This window comes from Coturnix japonica, chromosome 2, assembly GCF_001577835.2.
Source record: "Coturnix japonica isolate 7356 chromosome 2, Coturnix japonica 2.1, whole genome shotgun sequence".
Taxonomy (NCBI): Eukaryota; Metazoa; Chordata; class Aves; order Galliformes; family Phasianidae; genus Coturnix; species Coturnix japonica.
In genome coordinates, this window is record NC_029517.1 from 25,666,949 (window position 1) to 25,693,175 (window position 26,227).

The 26,227-nt window shown below is 38.7% G+C and overlaps 1 protein-coding gene across 1 annotated transcript in view; it reads right to left on the reverse strand.

Annotated features, from left to right (window-relative positions):
• Positions 1–21,026, reverse strand: part of AGMO (alkylglycerol monooxygenase) — a 171,970-nt gene extending 150,944 nt beyond the window's left edge. The window contains exons 1-3 of the mRNA XM_015853865.2: positions 20,811–21,026; positions 14,243–14,373; positions 1,848–1,999 (exon numbers count right to left, since the gene is read on the reverse strand). Of these exons, the coding sequence (XP_015709351.1) occupies positions 1,848–1,999; positions 14,243–14,373; positions 20,811–20,915 (388 nt within the window). The 5' untranslated portion in view covers positions 20,916–21,026. The remainder of the gene's footprint in view (positions 1–1,847; positions 2,000–14,242; positions 14,374–20,810) is intronic.
• Between the last annotated feature and the right edge of the window lie 5,201 nt (positions 21,027–26,227).

Here is a 26,227-nt window from a genome sequence, read left to right on the forward strand (position 1 = left end):
GAAGGACAATGTGAAAATAAGACAAACTCACGGCTACTTATTACCTTATCAAATAATTGCTCAGAGACGGGGGAAGCTATATGATGATAACAAAATCTCTCTGAATTTCAGTTCTTCATTTTGGAACAGTTAGTGCTACTATTTACAACCTCAGGCAAAGTCCACACAGCTTGAATTTCCTGGGATACACACATGTGCTATTAATCTGTAACTTTGCTCTAGAATCCAAGCCTGTATCATCAAGCTCTGTCACTTTCTAGCACAAGGGTGTGTTTGTCCACTTATACCAGAGACTGATCCAGCATCTTTGCATCTCCAAGTGTATAGCTATTTTTCAGGAATCTGCATCTTAAAAGCATATCCTTCATTCATATTCTCCTTTCCAACTTCTGAATCAATCTACTTTTGCAGCTGTGTTGCCCTGTTCCAGATATTATGGCTGCTCAACCAGAGGAACTGTTGTCCATGCTAAAATCCTAATTTAGAGTGATTTTCTATAATGTTGCATCACCATCAACCAACATTTCTGCAGCCCCCAGAAGCCTAGCTTAGCTTTTACAGAATAGCTCAGGGCTGACCTTCTTGAGATATAAACATTTTGTTGCATGTTTTCCACAGCTTCATTACATACTGAGAGAATTGTCTTGGATTTTAATTCTAAAACTGCTAGCATGATTCATTTTTAAGTATGCAGTCCCAGAGTTACCCTTGAAATACAGAGAAACAGATAAAAATGAATTCACAGTTGCTGTAGGAATAGAAAAAAGTGCAAATGCTTTAGAAAGCATAGAGCTGATTCTGCTCCTTACTCTGGTACTGGGTATTTTACCACTGAGTGGTGAAAATTGAGCCAGGCTAACACTTTCAGGCAGTTGTTTTTTTCAGTTAAAAACACAGGAATATCCTCCCACCCTGGTCCAGTTCTCAGCCGGGGCTGCAGCTCTGCCAGCGCTGTTAATGTCATTGTTTGCGAAGCATATTCCCAGTCTCGCGCACACCCACGCAGGGCTCCAGCTCCCAGCCGCAATGTCCCCCCCAGCACATTGTTCCAGCTCCCCACGCTTCCTCACCTCCTGCCCTGTCCCACTGTGAGCCCTGGCCCCCCACATCATTGTTGTCCCCCTGCACCCACCCGGCATTGTTCTCCCCACTCGGGAGGGACCTTTCCCACCTCCCACTCCCCACAGAAGCTCATGCTTTCTCACCCACTTCCACATTCTCCACACACCTATTGGCATCAAAACATTTTCAGTTTTTGAAAGCACATTACATAAACTTGCATTACTGCATTTCACAGCTTTTGTGGGTTGTGAGCACTCTGCCTTGAGAGGTCCAGTCCAAAGTATGAAACAATAAGGAGACTTTTACTTCTTCACTACAGGCTTTAGATCAGGCCTAAAATTAGGACTGATACAAAGTGCTACTGCACTAGCAGACAGAACACAAAAGGCTAGAGCAAACATATGTTGTCACCACAGAGAGGAAACTTGTAACATATACAATGAGAAATTGACATTATAATGCCTTCACAGTATATAAGAACAGAAGTAACAGGCATGATTTACACAGCCTCCACTGTTATAACAAATACCGGTTGAATCCTTTTCAAATTCATATACAAGGTCAAGTAAAGTTATAAATGTATTTCTCAAAAAAAACCATAATAATGACCTTTAAGTCAAGCATTAATTAAAGACAGGATTCTGAAATATCTTATAAACATATGTGGGTATATACATATGTATAAAATGTGTGTATCTAAACACAAAACAAAAATATTTTTATTCATTTATCAATACTGTAATTACTGATTCTTTTTCCATTAAAAACAAATAGCTCACTCTTACCATGACTGATGCGATGGAACCAGTAGTATGCAAAGTCCACTCCCAGAAATGTCAAATACCATGTCCATTCTGAGTCCCAAGGCAGTTCAAAGAGTTTGTAGTTATTCCATACATAGATGTAACTAACTATGTCGACACTTCTGAATAGAAGACTGAAACAGAAAACCAAATAGTTTTATCAGTCTATTTACCACAGGAGTCTTTTTGTAACATACAAAAACAGTGTCCAAGCTTCACAATCTTCATCAAGTAACAAAACCAATACTAACTTGACAAACATGAAGCAAAAGTACTACTGAGTTTTTTAAAACAAGCTCTCATCCATTCATCACATGCATTTTGGAATGAAGCATGCCCATTAAGCAACTGTTCAGCAGTCCTGTGCCTTCCAGGTGGCACAGTGCTCCTGTTCTCACCTTCCTGCAAGAAACTCATTAATTCTCAAGTTCAAAGTGTAGTGGCAATCATTTTCCATTCAAACTCAAATGTATGATTATTGTGAAAGAACTAAAATCTTTACCTTAATGATGAGTAAGAGAAATAACTAGAGAATCTTACAGGCTCAAAGACTGTGCCCATGAGAACCTAATGATGTTTAACCAAGGCTGTGCAAGGTGTTATGCTTGGGTTGAGGCAATCTGAGATAGGAGTACAGGCTGGGAGAAGAACTCACTGAGGGCAGCCCTGCAGAGAAGGATGTGGAGGTCCTGATGACAAAAAAGCTGGACTTGAGCCAGCAGTGTGTACTTGCAGCCCGGAAGGCCAACAGTATCCTCAGCTGTATCAAAAAAACAGCATCCAGCAGGTTGAGGGAGGTTAGCATCCCTCTCTACTCTGCCCTTTAAGGTCCCATGTGTAGTACTCTATCCAAGACTAGGGATCTCAGTAGAGGAGGGATGTGGAGCTGTTGGAACAGGCACAGAGGAGAGCCACAAAAATTATCAGAGGGCTGGAGCACCTCTCCTATGAAAAAAGGTTGAAGGAGTTGGGATTATTAAGATTAGAGAAGGCTCTAGGAAGACTTCACTGCAGCCTTCCAGTACTTGAAGGGAGCTAACAAGCAGGAGGGGAGCTGACTTTTTATATGGTCCAATAGTGATAGTACAAAGGTGAATGGTTTAAAACTAAAAGACAGGAGATTTAGGTTAGATGTTAGGAAGAACTTTTTACTCAGCAGGTAGTGAGGAACTAATACAAGCTGCCCAGAGAGGTTGTGGATGCCCCATCCCTCAAGGTATTCAAGGCCTTTTCTGCAGTTCCTGACTGGTTCTGCTGAGTTCAGTATAGAGGGGGATTTAATGCTAGGACTGGCACAAGGAAAGTGAGATAGCTCATTCTGAGGAAGTGGGTCTCTGTCCATGCCTGCTCATTTTTCTGACACTTCTCTGTGGTCCGTATTTCCTCTTTTTCAGTTTGGTTATTTTTCATATATGTGATTTCAGCAATTTATTTTACCACACAGCCCCCAAAATACTTCAATCAACATAACTAAAAGAGGACATATTATATCCTTTCTCCTCCAAAACCTTGTTTCACAACCTGGGAAGACACTGATCTGTCTTACTGGCCATATAGAACTCTACTGAACATCCCTGAAAATAGTCTGATCATGCACTGTCCTTTTCAGCAGATGGACTGAAACAGGAGGGAATCTCAGAAAATGTTGCTGTTTCATCTCATGAACTCTCACCAAACTTTGTGGTCATCTTCATATTTTCAGAGACATATATTCAGTAATTCCACACTCCCAGCATTAACACTTCTTTCCATAATGGTGTTTTAAATAAAATTATTAACAAGAAACAAAGTAAGCTGAAAATCCAAAGTTCCCAATATCAGGCATCAATTATAACAGCATTGCATCCACCATACCATGCAGAGAAGATGAAGCTTTACAAGAGGTGCTCCTTGAGAAGATGAGAAATAATATATTTTCCATGGCCAGCAGCCATATTTACCTGCAACTAACTCATTCCTACACCTATGACAAATAAACCAATTCATCTCTTGGTCAAAAACAAAACAACAAAACTCAAATATTTTCATTTTGGCAGCTGGCAGATTAAGGATTTCTCTTAAGTTGCAATGGCAGGTGTATCTGCAACTTCAAAAAATCAACTGATCTATGCCTAGAAGTTGGACCTTACACACCTGGAACATGTTTAATTTTCATAAGAGCTGTGTTCTATAAATATTTTTAAAGAAGATTATATGTGTCCAACCAGATTTTTGCAATTCACCTCATGAGGCATCTGTAAAGGTTAGTATAAATTCTCAGTCACTTTCACAACAGGTCAGAAGGGAGCTGATATTATTCAAACACAAAGAAATGGGCATTTCTTAACATCTTTTCAATGGCCAGGAAATTTAAAACACCTTTTGCAACATACAGTATCAGTTATTATTAGGTACTGTTTTCTTACTTTATTCTTTTGCTTTTATTAACATATAATGCCTTTGCAGTACACCCAAAGATATGTGGACTGGTACATTTCCTCCATTTTTGATCAGCTTTCAATATTTCACCCTTGAGTCTTTTTTTTTTTTTTTTTTTTTTTTTCATTTTTTCCACAAGCTGAGGCCAAGGTGTAAAACTTGAGCTACCCTCACAACACATTTTTTATGTGTAACTTGCTGTACAAGTCAGAATTTGCTTATTTTTTCCTTCATGCTTGAATCACAACTCTACAACGCATACCACTATCTGATTACAGTAATTAATTTGCAGTAATCCATCATATCACTATGCAGTGCTGGAGAAAGAAGAGTTGCTTAGCTAAGTATTTTTTTAAAAAATTTACAGTGTGATAGATAGAGAAGTCCAGGGCTTGCATTCAGTTACAACTCTGAAAGTTCACTTGGAGTTTTAAAGGTTTATATTGCCTATTTTTTCTCCCTCAAGTTCCATTTTCACTTCTTGAAAATACTGAGGAGAACTTAAGAAAACATTTTCCTCATTTAAATGTTAGTTTTAACCATAAATATGACAGAAGCAGATATCTAAGACTTTTGTCATCTAGTCTAATCCTCTGCATAAGGAGCAATAAATCCTAGAACACACAGACTACACAGAAAACCTTATTATATACATTATGTAGATTAGTCTTCTTGGATTTTGAACATTTCTGCTGAAAATTTTCATATGTTGAGCAAAGTATGCACTTGAGCAACTGTATTGACTCAGAAATGGTTTTCATATTCTTGTTTCTAAAGTTCATACATGCTTTATTTAAAGGTGACAATATTTGTTTTAATAAACCATTTCCCCTCTCTCCTTCCACTGGGTCAGATTATCGCTTCCTCTAATTAAAAAAGTCCAAGAAGGAAATTCAGGGAGATGAACTCTCCATGTGGACATGAAGATCTACTTATGGTAGATCCCAATGGGATAATGAAGGAGGGAAAAGGTGGAGAAAATTCAACTGGAAGAACAAGCAGCTGACTCCTGGCAAAAATACCAGGTCTTGTTTTGCTTCCTCCAGCTCACAGAGCAACCTTTGAGCCTGGAATCAGCTTTCCGGAGAAGTCTTCCATAGTCCCCAGGACAGTCACCAGAAGTGAGAAGGATCAGGGGCAATAGCTGTTGTCTCTCTGAGCACAGGGAAAGAACTGTATATGGAAAGTGAAGTCCACAAGGAGACAACCTAGGCTCTTGCCACTGCTGCAGTCACCACCTCGCATCACACTGGGACATGACCTGGGGCCCCTGAGCTAAAAAACACAGCTCTACAGCTGGACCTACAAAGCCTCAGCTCTCAAGAGCTTTAACAGCCTTGCATCCTTGGAGGTCAGACACAGAGGGAAACATGTTAAGACACCTCGGTCAGGAGGTTATATTATCATTAAAAATAGTGAGGTATTACTAATACATTGTTTCCCTGGGTTAAATAAATTAAGTTTTCCCAGCCTGATTCAACTACATCAATGTAAAGTTTCAAAACGTTAAACAAAGGCAGTTTCTCCTCTGTAATTGGAAATTATTCAAGCTATATACGTAACAGCAGGATACATGAATAATTAAAAGCTCTGTAAGCTTTTGTTTCAGAGTGGAAAGTGTCAGGATTTCCAATTCCAAAGACCCTCACGGAGCTTTCTTTTCCAGATTAAAAACTGGCTCCAGTCACAACTGAAATAAACATTTTGATAACATGAATTCAGAAAAGAGAAGAAAGGGGAAGGAGGTAGAGGACTTTGAGAAAATGTCCATTTGCAAAACAAAGCAAACCTCCTGCAACTGAAATCCCCTTTTATTTCCTGTACAGGTGCCAGGTCTTGAACAGACACTCAATTTATTACCTTGTCAGCTGACTTATTAGGGTTGACACAAATCTAACTGAAATATGCCTGACATACTGCAGTCAAGGCTTTTTTCACGCTTTAGCATAAAGCCAAACTTTCCACAAGATGGAGAGAAGGGGAGAGAGAGCTGTGGGAGTTCTATTCCCTGTTTTCTATCATCAAGATGAATATGATCCTCTCCCATTCTTAATATGCAAAATCAGTCATGAAATAACCTAAGGCTAAAAAATAATTCACCAAAATGATACATCTGGGAAATGATTATCAGGCTCTGGAAAGCCCTTGATTACAGGAAATAGCACCTACATTTTGAAAAAATGTTCCCACCAGACACAAAAGCTGAATCAAGGTCTCTCCTCTTCCTCAGTATGGCTTGCTTTCTTCTCTGCCATTTTAGTCTAAATAATGCAAATCCCCAGTTTTCCTCAAGTGGGTAAAATAGAAAAGTAAAAAAAAAAATTAAAAAATAATAAAATCTACCAATTCCAAAGCAAAGTGATACAGAGGTAAATTTGGTACTCCTACTAGCTGTGTTACATGCCTTATTAGCCAAGATGTCATCTGACAGAGCTGACCTGTTGTTCACCAGACATGATCCTGCTGCACTTCTTTAGTTTGTCCTCCAACTTAAGACATTACTATTAATTTCCAATAATAAGTGGTACCAAACATGAAAAAAAACAACAAGAAAAACAAAACAAAACAAAAACTAAACAAACAAACCAAAAAAAAAAACACAACAGGTTTTGGAAGCAGAAGGCAGCATCGTTATTCTTAATATGTCCTGTCTGTATAATTTGAGTCACTTCTTGCTTTCTTTGCTCTTTCATACATAAAGAAGAAACCTATAACAAATAAAAAATAAAAAATGAAAAATAAAAAAATCAATATGAAATACTTAAAATATTTTCTTCAAAAATTCCATAGCCATTCATGATACAATCCATGGCAATAACACCTCCCATCCTAACTTTATATGCAGTTCTTTTGCAAATATACATACAAGTCATCGTTTACAAATTTCAAATTATTTAATTACTTCGGTACACCTGTACCTCTGGCACAGCAGCTTATTCTTCTTCCTTTATAAGAATGGAAACTGCATTTCTTAGATCTATTTATACCTAGCCAGGATACAGAGCAGTAGAATGAGTTCCAGTAAATTCAGGACACGCAGTGTTAGGAGATACTAAAACATCATTTTACATGAAGCAACAGACATGATGTTTGAATGTTTATACAAATAACACTATACAAGCGTAATACAAGAGCTTACTTGGTATGTTCTTTCAATAAAGAATCTATTTTGATCTCTCCTACTTGCAGAAGAGTGGCTATTCTACTGAATTCAGCAAATCTGCATTAGCGTTTGAGTTAGATTAGGAACAAGCCTATTATATCCTCAAAGGTCACATACGAGCAGAAGTTATGAGTTATCCAGAACAAAGAAAGTGTTAATGTGACTGTTCTCACAGTTAAATTGATTCAGTGAGATATCAAAGTGCACCAAACCTTGAAGTAAAAAACATTTACAGAAGAATTTTTAGTGAACACCTTTCGCCATGATTCTGAATTTTTCAAGTCACCATTTGCTTTTGTTCACACAAGACTATTATTTTCATTGATTTCGAAAATCAGAGAGAGTTTTCCCTAATTTCCACAACTACTAGGTGATGACCCAGCAAACTGTTAGCCAGTTCTAAAAATGCTACCCAGGTGCTCCATCTAGTGGAATTCTGATTTAAGCCTAATAAATCTTTTAGCAAAGACCAGAACTTTAGTCAGAAAAGTACGCAGTTTAGAGTCAGTGTTTTTTTTTTTGTTTTGTTTTGTTTTTTAAAAAAAAAAGAACTACATGCATGCTGATGAAATTTACCTTAATGAAGAATAAAGAATAAAAATATATGCAAATAACTAAAGGGTTTGAGAAACCTGCATATTTTGTGAGCTTCAGAGATTAGTGAATTTATTAACATGTTTTTGATAAGAGCCAACTCAGTTCACAGCCTATGTTTTCACATAGAAGCACAAATATATCTGAGAACAAATGTTAGCATTTTGTTTTTACATTTCAAGTCATGCTAGGTGCAAAACTGGGCTTTAACATTCATGAATTCAGAAACCTTTATTTGGCCCACTTTCTAGAAAATAAGAAGTGTTGCAGCACTAAAAACAAACAAATACAAATTCCAAAAACAGCTGTCTTGTTATTAAGAGGTTACAACTCAAAAGAGTCACTGGCTTCCTGACAGGATTGTGTGAAACATGGCAAGCTCTTGAACATCATAGTAGAGACTACCAGTTGTTTCAGTCAATTAGTTTGAGAACATCCTGATTCTCCCAAGTCTCTCTCCTACATTCTGCTCTTTAATGCTTATTTCCTTATACATCATTTCATTAGAAACTCCAGGGCCTTAAGCTCTGGCTCAGAGCTTTCCTTAGTCATCACCAGAAAGAAGCACGCTATGCACGCCAGCCTGTCTACAGCTACTCACTGGTACTCATGTGCTCTGCCAGGAGCTACGCTCACACAGATGCTTTCCAGCATGTCTCAAACAAAATGAACCAGGTCTGCAAAATTCTCAGTTCAAACTCCTGAATGTTGCTGATATGCACAGGGGAGCACCCACCACTGACAGAGGTGGAGATGGTAATGGGGGAGCAGGGAGGTGGCGATGAACATAGGATGGCTGGCAGGAAGCTCTGGCTTCTTTTATGGGCACAGCTAGATTCTAACTGCTGCAAAGCCAGTGTAGCTTGCACCAAATCTATAAAGCTGTGTTAAACCAGGCAGCAAGTAAGTAGCAACACTCAAGAGGATTAAATAACCAAGTATTTACTGAGTTTGCCCCACTCCATTCATTGATGATGAAGCAGGCTGACAAGAAAAAGGAATTAGACCAAACCAAGATTGTTCATGTATGGTCCCTGCTATGAGCTTAATTGAACTGAATTAGAAAATTCTCTTCCAGAATCAGGTCTGCCTGTTGAAAATGCTATTAATTCCCACACGCACAGCCATTGTGATGGTGTTTATCCTACTCTAATTGCTTTACCTACAGAGAATTAGTAACTTATTTCAAAACTTATTCTTACAGAGCTGTGAGGGCTGTGAACTTTGACAAAACATGGGAACAACTAGCAGAGCATACAGGACAGTGTAGCCAGGAGTAAATTCTTATGAAATATAGAACTATGCAACCTATTTGAAGAGAGTGAGCAACAGGGTGCTGAGTAGATTCTGTCTCTTCAGTCTTGTTACCTATTAAAATCTTTTTTTAATAGAAACACCTATTGGCAGGCGGTGTCTAAATTGCCATAGGCAGCTGCTGAACTCATGGAGTTGTATGCAGCTTCAGTGGAGACTAAGGCAGTCCAGCTGCTGGCTGCCAGTCCTGCTCACCCGTCTCTCTCTCTGAAGATAAGTAAATACCTTTTGCTCCTATAATGATCTGAAATACCTTAGCATGGGATCAGACAGACACCTTAACCAAAACAAGAGAAAAGGATGAGTATGACAATGAACATAGGAAGGACAGAAGTGCAGTAGCCAGAAGTATGGTTGGTGTAGTGGCTCAGCAGCCTTGCTATTTAATCAGGTTAAGCGATTACCTTTCCATTTTGGCCCCATCTGCTCATCACTGCCCTAAGTCTGGTGGTTACCAGCCCTCAGACCTGCCAGCATAATTGCATGCATAGCTGCTCCCTGACCCAGCTCTGTCAAAATGAATGCAGCTGAGCTTAAACACCTCTTTTATAGTTCTTGGGGGGCTTTTGTTTCTGCTTTTAGCTGGATCACTTTGTCAGGACCAGGTTAGGGAGCAATTAAATGTGCAGTTATGTTGGCAGATCTGAGGGGGCAGCTGGACCAGAAGCAACACGTCTGACCATGGTCTAAGTAAACATCTGTCCAAAGCTTTATTCAAACAGATGTGGAGAAAAATGTAGCTAATAAGTCTTGAAGTGAAAATATAATTTACAAGAGACTGCACATATCAAATTTTCTTCTAAGAGATACAATCACTAATTTAGGCGGTCATAATTTTCTGCAGTCTTAAGCATAGTGAAGTATTTGGGAGGTACCTCAGAAAGCCAGCACTTACTTTAAGTGGAAGTATTGATGCAGGTGAGTATTTTGCATTCTGTTAGGACACTGTCAGCCTCGTGGGGTTGTGAACTGTTTGCACCAGTCTCAACCAAGTGCATTCTAATCATTTCTTCACACTGTTACTACTAAGGATTGAGAGGTTCTGTTTTCAGGCTGCAATTTCACATAACTTTAGAAGTGGGTAACTCAGTACTACAAAAAAAGAATCAAATATTACTGATCTCACTACCCCAACTGCTTTTTTTCCATGCCCATTTTTTGTTCTGGTACAAGATTCTGTGAAGCCATGGTAAGAACTGATTCAGGCTAGTATCATGGGGGAAGGTGCTCAGTGTGCTTCCTGGGCCACTTCACCACAGAACAACACAAATCCTGATGCTGGCAAAAGGGGAAAGGAAGATCAGAGACAGGAATAAGCAAACAGAATACAGGTCAGGCTAGGGTGTTTCATTTGGCAGCAGTTTTGGCCTAAAATGTATGTGAAACCACCCCCTCAGTCTCCCTTCTGGAAAAGAATTATGTAAAATCCAGATCTGTTAAGAATTGAACTGTACTGGCTTACAGGAGAAACAGGATTTCTACTCCGTTGAATCAATTACTGCTGATGTGCAAGTATCTTGAGATGAGCAACGTGAACTAACCCAAAAGGATTTTCTGATTTCTGATGCTCAGCACTACTTTAGAGAACTTTAAACTCCCCATTTCATAAAGTGAAGTATTTAATATATAAAAATTGTAGTGTTCTCTTCAGAAATAGGGAAGTTCATTGCAGATTTGACTGACAAAACCATTAAACATATATATTCACACACACACACACTATGACTGTGTTGCAGATCTGTGCACTAAAATCTGGCAATTGAGCATGACCATAAAGAACAGAGACTTTCCCAACTAGTCGAAAATGTACCTACCTCATTTATCCCCCAAACACTTTTTGATTTGATTTATGTTCTGCTGCTTTAAAAGAAGAAATGGGCCAATATGAAATAATGCACATACTTGTACAGAGGATATTTATACCCAAAATAAACTTTCTCTTGGGAGAATATTTTTAAAACAGCATTTCAAGCCTCCTGGCAATGGTTTGTTAGAGAAGTTAGTTATTTATTTAGTTCTCAGAAACTTTTTAACCACCAACATTTAAGTTGCAGGGAATGAGGTTAATAACTCAAATCTCCCCCTTTCTTCCAAATTCCTTTTCTCTGTATATAAAATTTACCAATCACACATGCAGAGGAATGCACAGTATGTATTAAAGCAGAGAAAATTATATTTAAGAATATTTTAGAATGAGCAACATGTATATGCAAAGCAGTTCTACTTACTGCATGCTGTTGAGTCTAATAAGTCTAAAACAAAACACATTACCTTTCCTGATTAGACTTTTCCTCTTGCACCTACATTTTATTTTATTTTTTTTATATTTGGCAAACAAATATCAATAATTTATGATTTGCATTTTCTCCAACAATGAAGTAAGAAACACTGAATAAATATTGTTTTCCCTAAAGAGGTGCAGTACTTGTTATACAGACTGTGAAATGGAAAAACATGCTCACAGGATGAATATGGTCTGTGACTCCTAATTCTTCCATAAAATCTAAAGACCTCCATGCAATGACGCATCTGAAGCTTCATTCTAACTAATAGACTGAAGCCCACCATTTTAGACTCAACCACAGATTTTTTTTAAGGAAGTGGCAAACCATTGCTGCTAGTTGAGAAAATGAAAATTAGTCCCTGGGAGAGGATACAATCAATGGTGTGTTAATCTAACCTTCAGCTGTTAATGATTTGCACTACTATTTCCCCTGATGCTGTGGGTTCTGCTGAAATATTGTTTTAGCAGTTTCTGTCAGCTTTCCCTACCTTTTTTTCTGCCTGAAAGGGAAAGACTGAAGTGAAAATCTTAGCAACGGGTTTTGTGTGCGCTACTTTTTTTCCAACCCAGTTCTTTCACACCATAGAAGCAGAGGACAGAAGGTAAACTGTTCTGTTTTTTCAGTTCAGGCCTCTTGCCAGTCTAACATTTCAAACTCCTCTTATTTATAAAAGGGTATCTACTCTACTCCAAGCAGTCACTATTGGAAGTCTGAGATTAACATGCAGTTAAATAATTTAGAAAGCCTGTTTTTTGCCTGCTTCTTTGATATTCAGACAGAAATTTCAAAGCTTTACAGAACTCTTTTTTTTTTTTTTTTTTTTTTTTTAAAGAACCACTGAGAAGAGTCTTTGTGCATCCAGACATGAGAGAGTAACGCAAGTGACCCAGATGACACCTCTTGTGTTGGTAAATCAATAAGTGTCCTGATCCTGTAGATCAGCCTGGTCCTACAAAGTATGTTTTCCTTAAGGATCGTTTAGTTCACTCAAAATAACTTTACAAAATAGTTCTTATCCAAAAGAAAACTGCCTAGCCCACAAGCCAAATTCTGCAGCAAAGTACTGAGTGCCAAAATAATAAAAGTACTCAGCACCTTGCTAAGCTGCGTTCCACACATGCAACATTAGTTTTCTTAACAAGCATTTGTTCCAGGAATTAGTGCCTCTGAAGCATTTTAGTATACTTTAAATGCAGCCAAAAGACCTCACAAAACCATTTAAACTTCATCACACATATCGCAGTCCCCTTGTTTAACTTAATCAATCCTGAATATTTCAGATAAGAAAAATAAATATGGTAAATCTGAAGTATACTACTGTCTAGAAAAACATGAGTATGTTGAAGAAAATGATATTTGAAGTATCTCTGTTTTAGCTGCATGAAAATGAGAGTAAGCCTTCATTAGTGTTGTGTTTCAATGCACACAAGTCCAATGCTTAAATATTTAATTTATCATAGCATAAAGTATGACAAATTCAGTGTTCCTCCTTCACAATCATGTTCACAAGTCTTATTAAAAGCGCATAAAACTGTTTGAATACAGACTTCTCACTTTTCCTTTATTAAAAAGTCTAAAAGTACTGTACAAATTCAAACATTGAATGAATAACAAAGTGAATGACTAGCAGATTTCACAATTTAAGTAAGAAGAAAATGGATATTTTGTTGTGTCTGTGCTTTTTTAATGTATTTTATCGCTACCTTAGATTGTAAAATTCACATTCACAAGAATGAGGAACCTGTAAGTAGCAAAGACTGCATTTCATTGATTCAAAACATTTAAGGATGATCAAAGGATGATCAAATATATCATCCATATATTTCTGTGTGGCCAAATTCAAGAACACATTGCCTATGAATGAGGAATGTAAACCACAATCTAAAAAAAGTATTTGAGGATGAAAGATGACTCAAAGGACTAACATGGACCTGGGATACATAAAGAGAGGAAGAAAAACTAGGAATAGAGAACAAATGACTTCATTACTTGGCACTGATGTAGCAGTTTCTGAAATATGGAGTGCATTTGAGACATCAACACTAAGAAGGCTGAAAAACTGTTGAGGATTCAAAAAATAACTGTGGGAATATTGAAAATAATTGAAAATATACTATATAGTCAAATTCAAATAATTGAAACTTTTCTTCCTGTAATGAACAAATTACACTCAATGAGGGCAATCTGTAAATTCACACCTAGGAAACAGAAACCTAACCCCTCTTTAACTGAAAAAAAGCATAATAAAATCTATCATCTGGAATTTCACATCATGAAAAGTAAGATCTAAAACACAATATTCCTCACAATTTTTATAGCACCTGAAAAAGCACTTAAGAATTAGTCAGGTTCCCTATTAGTATAAATTTAGTAAATAATAATGGTTATCTATTTAAAATACCTTCACCATGATGTAATTCAAGTTAATCTTATGACCTCTATGCAGAAGAGAGAAAATAGTGATCATATTTACAACATTTCCCTCAAGCATTAAAATCTTTCAGAAATCCACTGAAATCAGAAAAGATAATGAATTAAATCAAAGAACTTTGAATCCTGGGCCTAAAAAAGTGACCTTAAGTTAATATAACATGCATACTTACTCTGGAAGTCGAGACAGGATACCCAGTGAAAGAGAACTTATGCCATCATTGATCCGACCTGGTAGCTTATGCTGCTGAACCCAGCTGACAACAAACTCCAACACAATAAAAGCAATGAAGAATGGAATACTCTGGAAAAGAATGGAAGAAAAAAAAAAAAAAAAATCACAATATAAGCAAGATTAGATCCACCTTTTCAAGATCCTTAGAAAGAAACTTTTTACTCAGATGGTGATGAGGCTCTGGAACCACTGCTCAGAGAAGGTGTGGGTGCTCCATTCCTGGATGCATTCAAGACCAGATTGGAAGGGGCCAACATAGAACAGCCTGATCTAGTGAGTGGCCTGGGTTTTTAAGGTTCCCACCAACTCAAGCCATTCTGTGATTCAAAGAGCAGCTTACGCCATCATACACTTCTCAGATTGTGTAACACGATGGAAAGTGCAAACGAGCAGCAAGGTCCCAGGCCACAGAGAGTGAAGATCCACTCAAACACAATAGAAGTGAGCACAGAAATAAGAAACAGCTTAGATTCAGAAGTCCTTTGTGGCCCTCAGGTAGGAAAAGATCTCCAGATGAAATGCCCTTACCTCCACTGCCAACCCTCAAATGAAGGTTGGGAAGGGGTAAAGCCAGGATCTCCCTTGGGTGGCCATGCCTTCCTCTGAGGTGCTCAATCACTGGCTCAAGCTGTGACTTAGCATTTCCACTACAGGTTGGCTGTCATCTTTCTAGCTACTACTGCACCCTGATAAATACAGTAATGCTTGTTGTGGATTTTATATACAAGTACAACCTACTAGGCTGTCATTTTATATATACAACAGCATAAATCCAGTGCACTAACCCAATGCCATATTAATTTACTTTATATCATCTGCACATAAATTATTAAGCAGCAACAAAACAAAATACAAAAGTCTTTCCAAACTCATTTCTCATATTCAAGAAAATCAGTGGTAGCAGCAACACTGGTGGACTCCTCTAACCCCAAATTAAAACATTTGTCACATATTTTTCTGAAAGTGTTTGGTCACTGAATCTGGCATACAATGCCATTTAATGAGATAACAGTGTGAATTGCTTTCTACTTGTCCTATCTGCTGCCATGCTTTTCACGATAGTAACAACTCTTCTGTATGCGTTTTCACCAGAGAACCTAGGAGCTATGTGAACAAACTATGAAGCCCATTTCAATCCGGGCCATAACACGTTCTCTTTGCAGACCAAGTATCAATGATGCAATGCACCCTTTTCTCTTTTGCGTTGGTGCTAGTTGTCAAATCATCTTCTGCCTTCCAGAAGGAAACCATAATATTGTGTGAGACAAGCATTTTTCAGTCACAACATTGCTTAAGTCTAGGATTTAACTCAAATGGTATATCCTGAGCCTCATATCTACGGACAAATCAAAAATACACAAGAACAATGCCCAGCAGAGAAAGGTATTTGCATAACTAGTAATAGGACTGCACTGCTACTGTGACAATACAATGCTTCATCAGTGCAAACGGATTGCTACAGCTGTTTCCAAATTTTGATCAGCATCCTGAAAAATAAGAAAAGATTGACCAGAAGTAATTGGCAGAGTGTATGCATTCAGGGGCTTTTGTTTGTTTGCTTGTTACTGATTTTTGTTTGTTTTGTTTTTACTGACACAAAAGTCCTAAGAGTCCTTGCAGTCCATAGAAGGAAAAAGTGATGGCCCCACCAGCCACCATCTCCAACACTTAAGAATATGTGGCAATGAAAATAAGAAGCAGCAATTTTCCTTCCATCAGATCTCTTAACGTTAAACCCTCTCATTCTGTGGGAAAATTTAGGTCACCTTTTCTGTAGTATTAAGACATAAAATTTCCACCATGTTTTTAAGGGATAGAGAAATTCAACATTGGTGAGTTTTTATCCTACCACTAATTGGAATCAGCATATTGTCAGTCATGTCTCTCTTAGCCTTCTCTCACTGCCCCCTTCAAGCGACCTGCAAACGTGTGAATCCACAAACTGAAACCCTCCACAGAGTCCGTGACTATACCATATTTTCATGGAAGAAGCATGATGCTGCTGCAAATGTCAGTGCATTTTGGAGGGTGCTCATTTTTGTTGCCAAGTGAGACATGATCCGGGAATTCCTACCAGGCTGGGACACCAAAGAGACAAAGATGGATATAGACCAGATTGCTCAGTAGAAAAAGAATGGGATGATTCAAACCATGCAAGCAGCAAGAGATTTATAGTGTCTAGGAAATGTGAAAGTTCAAAAACTGCAGCAGCTCAGGGTTAGGTTACAATAACAGATGAACGGAGATTGATATCAACATGGCACTTTTTAATTTAGATGCCTAGCTTGCATTTTAAATATCTAAAGGCCTCTTTGGGACACACACTAGCTGATGAAATAAAACCCTTGAAAGCAAAGGAAAACTTAAGGATAAATCCTAAACAGTTTCCATCAAAAACATTATGGTAAATCTTCTGATATTTGAAACAATAAAAAGCCACCCTCCATTTGAAATTATTGAAGCATGCTAGAAAAATATAAGTGCTTCCTGTTCTGTTTTAATTCCTTCATTTCTAGGTAGATAAGGTTGTTAATGTTCTGTTTGTTCTTTTTCTTTTAGTTGCTATGGCTAAACAACAGATCCCTAACTTATCAAACAGGCCAGCTAACTGTGCTTCTGCATCCAGCAGAGATTAAAATGGTCTTAGTAAGAATGACCAAGAAATTTGACCACAGTATTAAGAGTCAGCTCTACCACAGTCTATAGGCAGGTTTGAGGTTATAGATACAGAGTAGAAGCTGCACTTCAAAATGAATAGATTCAGAGCAGAATAACTGGAATTCTTTTTTCATGAAATGAAAATAGTGCACAGGAAATATATGATGCTAGTATTCTGTGCAGTGCTTTACTTAGTAACTTCTGAAATGGTTAAAATACTTGGTTTTATACTAATATAACTTCTTCCCCATTGACTTCATTAAATATTTTCTTCCCACTATGAAGCTGTGAGGCAGCCAAGATTTGACAGCACTTTTTGACTCACAAATAGGGAGTGTCAGAGTAAAGAGGATAAAGAAACACTCAGGCAGTCTTAACCCCCTGCCCATCAAGGAGCTTGTAAAATTTATGACATACCTCTTGTTCTAAGAAATTACTACCTCTCTCCCATACATCCCCATTATGCTGTGTTCAAAGCAGATCAAAGTGATCAGCTGCACCAAGACTAGTGCATACTATTTCTATGAACATAATACATAATAGTTATTTTCACAGTTCAGGATCACAAGTTAGATACCATACAAACAAAAGCAAAAGGTGTATCAGAAGTGTACAACTAAAACTGCAAAAAAGGAGGTGGTCAATAAAGCAGACCTCCTTCCAGTACTCTAAACATTTATTTTGTTGGGGTTTTTTTTTCCTTTTTTTTTTGTTTGGTTAGTAGTCTTTTTGATTGGTTGTTGATTTGATGGTTTGTTTTGGCTTTATTTTTGTTTGTTTGTTGATTTTTTGCTTTTTGTTTGTTTGTTTTTTCTTATTAGTAATGACAGTAAAGACATCTAAGGAACCTGAGGAAGATAAGTAGTTCTGGTGAAATTTTTAAGTACTGTCGCTGCAAGCAAACTGGCACAAAATTAAGCAATAGCCACTGTTTGACTCCCGGGTCAGAGACAGCAGCTGGCCCGTTTTGATATCTTCTGATCTATAAATGTTTTACTCTGTTTCCACTTTCTTTCTCTTCATCCATCACCAGAAATGCTTAAAGGGGATTTACATTAGTTTTTGTGGGTTTCGTGAGTAACTGAGCCATAAATTCAAAGTCTTACATTGAGTAAGAGACTCAAGTAACCAATACTTAGGAAATGTGAAAGACCATTTTAAACCAATTTTTACTTCATACAGTTGCAAAAAAATAATACTCTCAGTTGAAACTCAGCATAAATTCACCATTTTATTGCAAGACTTGAAACAGTTTGTTTTCTTAAAGTCCCAGGTCCTCATAATGTAAGAATCTCAACTTTCACGTAGAACTAAATAAGCAAGTTCTGTGCCTCATTATTTAGAAGCAAAGCCTAAAAATGTGAATTGAGTGTAAATGTGAACTTAATCTTTAGGATCTACAAAGTAGAGAGTAAATAGCAAAGAAAAACAGTAATTACTAAGTTCAGTGCTTCCATTTTGGGGCTTTCAGTAAAAGTAACCAGTGCACTCTCCTCTGAGGTCTGGCTATAGGAAAGACATTAGTGATCAAAAAGGATTCCCTCAGCCCATCTACTAAGCGTGAGGGAATCTGAGAAATGGAGTATGCGAAGTATATACTTAGATCCATAGCAGAGAATGCTTGTGAAAGGACAAGGTAAGCACTAGTATCTATTGTTGGAGTCAGGGTCTTCTAACCTGGGGAGATACAACTGACTTGTACTCCCTCTTCACTTTCTTGAACAAAGGCGTAATCATGGTTTTCAAAGCCTACTTGACAAAAGACCAAATAAAAATAAATTCAATGACTGTGGTACAGAATTTGGACCCCTCGTCACAGACTTTTGGAGACCAGCTGGAAAGTTATTTCTCCATCTCTGTTGAAGAGCTTTGCTTTTACAGGTCTTTGGTAACTGATCAGCCTATGTTTTGAATGGTACCTGGGGTCTTCAAATACAGTTATGCCAACAAACAGAGCACAGTGCAGAGATCAGGAGCCTCTCTGCCTCTGAAAATTGAAGCAATATAACCACAGTGAGAAAGTGAATTGAGCAAGTTAGGATAAGCTGTTTCGTTTTCAGAATCAGAGCTGCTTCACCATTTGTCTTTTGCCTCACAGATGTAAAAACACAACTAAGTCCAGCTCAAAGGAGCTGCTCCTACAAAATGCATATATTTTGTCAATCATCAGAAGTGCTCTATTTTTTTATTTAAATCACTAAAAATGACTATTTGAATGAACTTAAAGGTTCCTTCACCCTCATAATGATGGAAGGTTCATACCTCCACTGCTAGCATTATGTGTTCTTATGAGTTAGGAACATTATCTGGTACAGAACAGAACTTCTACGCACAATGTTACAGTCAGAAGAAATCCTAAAGACTTCCTAAGCTCAGTCTATAGCTGATAGACTATCCCAGCTCTATAACCTATAGAGTTGGGATAGTTGGGCTACTATTAGACTTTTACACAAAACAGAATTATGCTGTCAACAAATACATCAAGAGGGATTCCTGGTAAAACTATACTAAGATAGGACCTACAGGAAGTATAACTGTACTGAGAAACCTTTTATAGTCTAAGTTTTTTGCTAAATATATATCCCTAATAAATCCCTTGTAAAAAAACCTTATAAATAAGGGAACCATACAAAAGCAGAAACCTGCAGACGTTTCCATAATGCTAATTAGGAATTCTTCTGCAAATATTCTTAATTGTGCACTCAGTCACAGGAATAACAGGTTAGGACAAGTTCTGAGCAGAATATAGAACAAGCTACTATGGGAGAAGGAAAACCAGGGATACTAAGTAATGGTTCTGGCAGGAAAACGTGACACTTAAATGAAAATGTGGGAACAGTAAAAGAGATAGAGAAAGGCAATAGGTAGAACTGGAGGGAGCAATCAGCTGACTAGGCAAAACAGACAGGCTCTTGAAAGACCTCCCTGACCACTACATTACAGCTTAGTTTCACAACACCTCTGAGGAAAGCAGTCCACCAACCAGACACTGTATACACAGGTTGGGTTTGCAGCAGCTGTCTTCTTATCCTATCCAAGGGAACAGTGTTTGCTGATAGCCACCATCAGCAGTGGGTTGCTGAATGCTGAGATTCCTGGTAAACTGCTGACAGTGCTGCACAATCCCGTAACACCCCCACAACAACCCAATAGCAGCAGCTGCACAGCAGTTCAAGATATGTGCCACAACAGATACGTGCAATCCGTAGGGAAGAAGGGAGCAAAGGTACCTCCATGAAAGCAGATACGCCAGCAGAGTGGGAGGGGAGAAAGGGACACATTGCAGCCAAGGGAGCTTTCACACTTGACCTCTGTACTCCTGCCTTGGAGCTGTAGGAGACAGCACTGTCCCAACACAAATATTTGCTCTCATTCTCTTAAACAACCTTTGTGTTTTTGGTGTTTTTTGTGTTTTTTTTTTCTTTTAAATATGTTTTTAATTTTTATTTTTTCCTTTGAGCTGTTGGTACTAACTTTAAGGGCATAAAGAAAGCTGACTTTTTGCTTGTGTTAAAATCTGCAAAGGATCTTGGCCTAAATAGCCTGACAGTACTGTTTTCTGCTTTACTCAGCACTGACAGTTTGAACAGCATTAACATCAGCACTCAGATGTGGAGCGTTCCTCTGAAAAGTACCTCCTGCTATCAGTCACAAGCATCTGAGCCTTCATTTATAATACATTAGAAGAGTACGCAGCTTGTAGACACAGAAAGACAAGGTATTTCATCTTACTTTAGATATCCCTCCCCAGTCCTCCGGAAAAAAAGGCAGGTGGTGCCTCAGCACAGGGTGGGCGGAGAGGCCGGCAAAGGATGCCGCCGGCAAAGAGGAGGGAAGGGGGCTCTCACCTTCTCTACGTAGTCGGGCACCTCCTCCAGCGTACGGAAGGAGCTCTCGCCGGGTGGCAGCACGTAGAAGAGTGCTCGGAGCTGCTGCCCCGCCGTGGTGCCCATGGTCCTGCCGCTCCGTACCGTGCCGACCCGGCTTTACGGTCGCCGCAGGTGCGCTGATGACGGCGCCCTCCCGGCGCTCGCTGCGTGGGGGCACCGCGGTCGCGGCCGCAGCCGCGCCCGCTCTGACCTGCAGCCCGTCCCCGCGGCTTCGATTCGTTTCCCGTTGGTGCTGAGAGGGTTTGCAGAGGAGAAACTGCCTACTTCTTTCGGCATCGTGCTGCTATGCAGATTGTTCTCTTATTATTTTTCAGTGTGTCCTTGTGTAGATGACCTTCCAGTATTTGAATGGAAATAGATTTAAGCAGGAAGGGAAGCAGTTTGTTACACTGTCTAAATAGTGATAGGATAAGGGGGGATGGCTTCAGACTGAAAGAGGGGAGATTTAGGTTAAGTGTCGGGAGGAAATTATTTACTCAGATAGTTGTGAGGCCTTGGCACAGGCTGCTTGGAGAAGCTGTGGATGCCCCATCCCTGGAGGCATTCAGGGTCAGGCTGGATGGGGTCCTGAGCAGCCTCAGATGGTGGCTGGCAGCCTTGCCCAGGCAGGGGGGAGAAACTGCATTATCTTTGAAGTCTCTTCCAACCTAAGCCATTCTGTGAATATTTGTTTTCCAGAAACAGGGCGAGGTGTCCCTGTCAGTTCTTCTGATCGGCTGCCCCGGCCAGCCAAGCACTCCTGTGCAGAATTTTTATGTTTTAGTTATAAGAAGGGCTTATCACAGCTCGATATTCTACAGTTCAGATTAATATGATTATGCTGAAGACATTCTCTAGGAGCCACCTATCATGGTTTCCCTTGTAAAGGAGTGACATGAAGAAGTAGTGAATACAAATGTGTGCTTGTTCCCTGTAAAAGTTTTAGAATTACTGGAATAAGAGCAGGCTTTGTACATTACGCTGTTGATCTGAAGCTCAGGAACATGTTTCTCCATCAGATGCTTGTCAGTCAATCTTCATATGATTGGCACTAGTAAAAGTCATAACCTTTGTGATAAAATAGATTGATCAGAAAGAAAATAACACAATGTCCCAACATTCCCTTCCTCACAGATGTTCAGTTCTACTTACAGTCTTTGCAGAAGAAATGGACTGTGTGTTCTGCCATCAATGATCTTGCTACACACACACACTGCTAGTTATCAGGAAAAATTGTTTGCCTTGATATAACCAGTTTTTTAAAGCATCTGTGACAGGCACTGTGAGCTGAATTTTTTTGTTTAGGAAAAGAAACATGTAGAAGTTGACATTAAAATAGGTATAATAATGCACCTATAATGTTTGAAACAATACAGTTACAGAAACATGGAGTCATTAGGTTCAGAAAAGACCTTTATGACCATCAGACCAACAATTAAACCATCACCACCACACCCACTAAACCACATCCCTCAATTTGAAGAGTTGGGATTTAGATTCAAATCTTGTAGTTTGAAAAATGTAACAGTACAATAGTACATCATGTAATAGCACAGATGTACTGGAAATATTTTATGTTGAGTTGAAGTACATCCTAGTGTTCTTAACTCTAATGTAGATTAATGGCTGATTGAGGTTCTTATAAAATTAATTCTAATTATTACATTCTAAAACCCCAATTCATCTAAATGAAACTTCCAAATTCACTCAAAAATGACACTTTTCATTCTAGGTAGATTTCCAGTGCATCATGAGTTCTCACAGGGAAAGTCATATGATAATAAATGCCTTTTCATTTAGATTAGCCTAGGTATTCCTATGTTATTACTCTCACATTCTGGCTGCTTGACCTCACCATAACCAAGATTCTCATTCACAGTATCCTAGGAGGCTACGCTGAGCTAGTGGAGCTTGCTCCGCTAGCATCTCAGAGAGATAAAATGACCAAAACTGAATACCAGTAAAAAAGAATAAAAATAATAATAAAGGTTACCAGTATCTGAGAATTGATCTGATGTGAAAACCATTGCCAGGGCAAGGGAGCCAAGGATACTGAGGATATTTGAAGTACAACAGAACCACTACTTGATATTACACCCTTCTGGGAAAGAAAGAAGAGATACCAACAGTTTTTTGGGACTCAACACTTTTTAATTTATTTTGGATCCCCCTTTCAGTGTAAACTGTCACTCAAGTATCACCACAGTGAAATTCTTGCATTTAAAACTAGAAGAAATCATTTGGATTTGATTATACCTCACAGGGGAAGCAGATGGTCGTGTTTTCCAGCTTCTGTGCTCAAGGAAGTATAGATGATAGCAAAAAGACAGCTAAACCTCCAGTGAGAAGGAGAACAATTTTTAGATGGACGTCAGTAATCTGGCTGTACAAACATCACTGATGTTCTCTAAGCATTGAAATTTGGTGTACAGTTTCAAGTGCTCCCTATTCTCTTTGTTAAGAAAAGAATGGAAAATTAAACATCCAGGAATGTTGCCTTAGTAAAAGGTGTAACCGTCCACTAAACAATGCCCCCTCCATTCACTGACCTTGCACAGTCTCCTTAGAAAGGAGCTTTTTTTTTTTTTTTTTTTTTTTTAACAGAGAGTTAACAGTGTTTTGTGGGGTGTTTTTTGTTATTGTTTTGTTTTTCCTCAGCAATCACATCCTATGCTGCCATCAGAAATGCAAAAGCATGTTCTGTCTGGAGACTGCAATTCTGCTGTTGGCCAGCTGATCATTCCAGTAACCAAGGCAACAAAAGCCTCTGTTCTACTTAGAGGAAATTGGGGAGCTGGCCTAACACTGTCTGTAGGTGGATCACATTTTGTTTTCTCCAAAGAACTCCATCCCACCCACTTCATGAACAGAGAACGCCCAGACACTTCCTGTTTGAGTCTCTCTGAGCCCTAAACCAGCACTAAATAATAAACTCATAAAGGGAATTAGGGCAGGTTGAAATTGGGGTGGGCAATATAGTCTGCCTTGGCAGTCATTCACAGCATCCTGAATCACATCCAGAGCTGGGCTGGGTTTAGCATACACTACTTATGTACTGATATCTTTCTGTGTAGAAACAGTTTATGTATGTATATTGTGTAGATGTAACAGAATTTTTCTCATCTCTCTGCTCTAAGTATTTAGTACCAATATTTAAACTTGGCAGTGAATGTTATTAGGAGAGTGCTAGATGCATCTGTGTTGTTAAAAATCTGTTATTACAAAATATTTCAAATGTATTTCCAATTGATAAACCCTGTATTGTATGATGCTTTTTTAAAAGGTAATTGCTATATTTGTTAGTATTAAATAAGCTATATATATTAATGTCCTGTTCTTAGCGACAGCATTACTGACTCCAGAAACCTGAAGCCAAGGGTGTGCTGTGTAGTGATCATCCTAACACCACGCAATTGGCCACTTGCTGCAAAATCTAGTCTTTTCTATCTCTTCTATGCAGGACTGTTAAATACAGAGCAGTGCCCAGGTATGAACATTGTCAATTAATTGTTCCATTCATTCAAGGGTTGTTAAAACATCCAGAGAAAGTAACAGACCCTTCCAGTGATATGGCAGGGAAGCCCTCAGTGATACTAAACTTGGAACTTCATCATCCATGTTTCTTTCTTATTATCTGTTCTTCATCCTCTTGCAGGATTTCTTTTAAACAGTGATGTGCCTAGTATCTTTCACCTTTCTCTTTCAGATAACAGAAATTTTGCTATCATTCCTAAAATTTTCCTCTGTTCCCAAGTATAAAGACCATTGGAATCAACTGCACCTTAAACTCTGGGGTTCCCCATTTCGAGGGTCAGCTGCTGATTTTCTATTGAAAAAGTGGACTGCACTGCCATCCCCCTCCTTACTTGTAATAGGTCTCTTCCTCCTTTTACCTTGCCCTGGCACCAACACTGACAGGATTCCATGAGTTGATTTAACTCACAAACTTACTTTGCAATAAACTAGTCCAGAAGATGTGTATGTGTGCATATGTATATATACACATACTTTATTACTGCTCTAGTGTGCTAATTGGCTCACAAGAGCCCAGGACGCAGAAGGTAGAACAACACAGTTACAAATCAGAGATGCGGACAGTGTATAAAGAAGACTTCATTTCTGCAGCAGCAAATTATTAGATCAGTTGAACAGTTCATGGAGTCACTGTCTCCTGTGCATTTGCCAAATGCAGGTTGTCATACATCAGCATGCAACTACATCCAAACAGTTGATATTTCCTTTACCTCTTTTTTTTTTTTTCCTTTTTTTTTTTTTTTTTTTTCCTCCATCCCCAGGAAAATCATCCTCTAGTAGGATGGAAGCTTTTTCTGTTATTTGCCTGTTCACATAGGAAAGAAACATTCTAAACACTCTGTGGCACCCCTTCTTCTAGCTGACAAACATAGATCACGGGGCACCTTCTGCAAGATGGTGCTGTGCTTGCATCTATAAAGTACAGCCAGGCTACAAGAAAGCTGGAAGAGTATAGTCCATGAAATACAGTACACAGAATATCTAGCAGGGGATGAGAAGACAGTGGCCTGATTAAGGAGAGAACATAGCTGTGCTTGAGAGCTGTAGGAGGATGGCTCTCCTGGAGACCAGACTCCATAGAATTTGTTTTAACACAAAAAGCCAGACAAGGCTGAAAAATGGGAAGTAGAGTCTGAAGATCATGGCCTGCCCTATTAAGACAAAGTGAGAAACAGGAAAATTGACATTTAGGCTGATATTTTTATAACACTTCAATCAGCAAAACCTCAGTTTTCTCTACTTCAGAACTTACTTCTAGTTTAAAAAATACCACCAAAAGCAAACAATGACAACAACAACAAGACACTGCCAAAACAACAACAACAACAAAAAGGAGATAGAAAACTCTTTGGTGAAGATGCTGTGCTGACTTCAAGGAAGATTAGAAGGGAAGTTCATCCCGAAACTCTGGCTGATTTTTAGGAGCCAGTTGCAAGCAGAAAATACTCTGATCTGTTTGCATGTTAACCTTCTTGAACAGTGCTGTAACAGCAAGAGGTTCCCAAGGGAGCCTAAGTAGTGGTTTCAGCCCTCCCCCACTTCCAGCTGCACATTGTACACTCTCACTGCTTCCCTTGTGTAAGCTGGGGTGGTCACTAGACACTGAACCGAGCCATTTCAACATGCTTTGTCAGCAGAATAATTAGCCCAAGAAAACAAAAAGCCAAAATTGGCTTAAGTTGTTCTGAACTGAAATCAGGAGACATTCACATGGAAAGGATGATCAGGAAGACATAGTAGTCTAGACTCTGCCCTGCTGAGGAAAGTTTGGGAACTTGAGAACATCAAGAATGTCTCTGTATCTTGTACCCAAACTCTGTAAAAAGATGTTTCAATAAACAAGCATGTGGTCTGACTAAAAT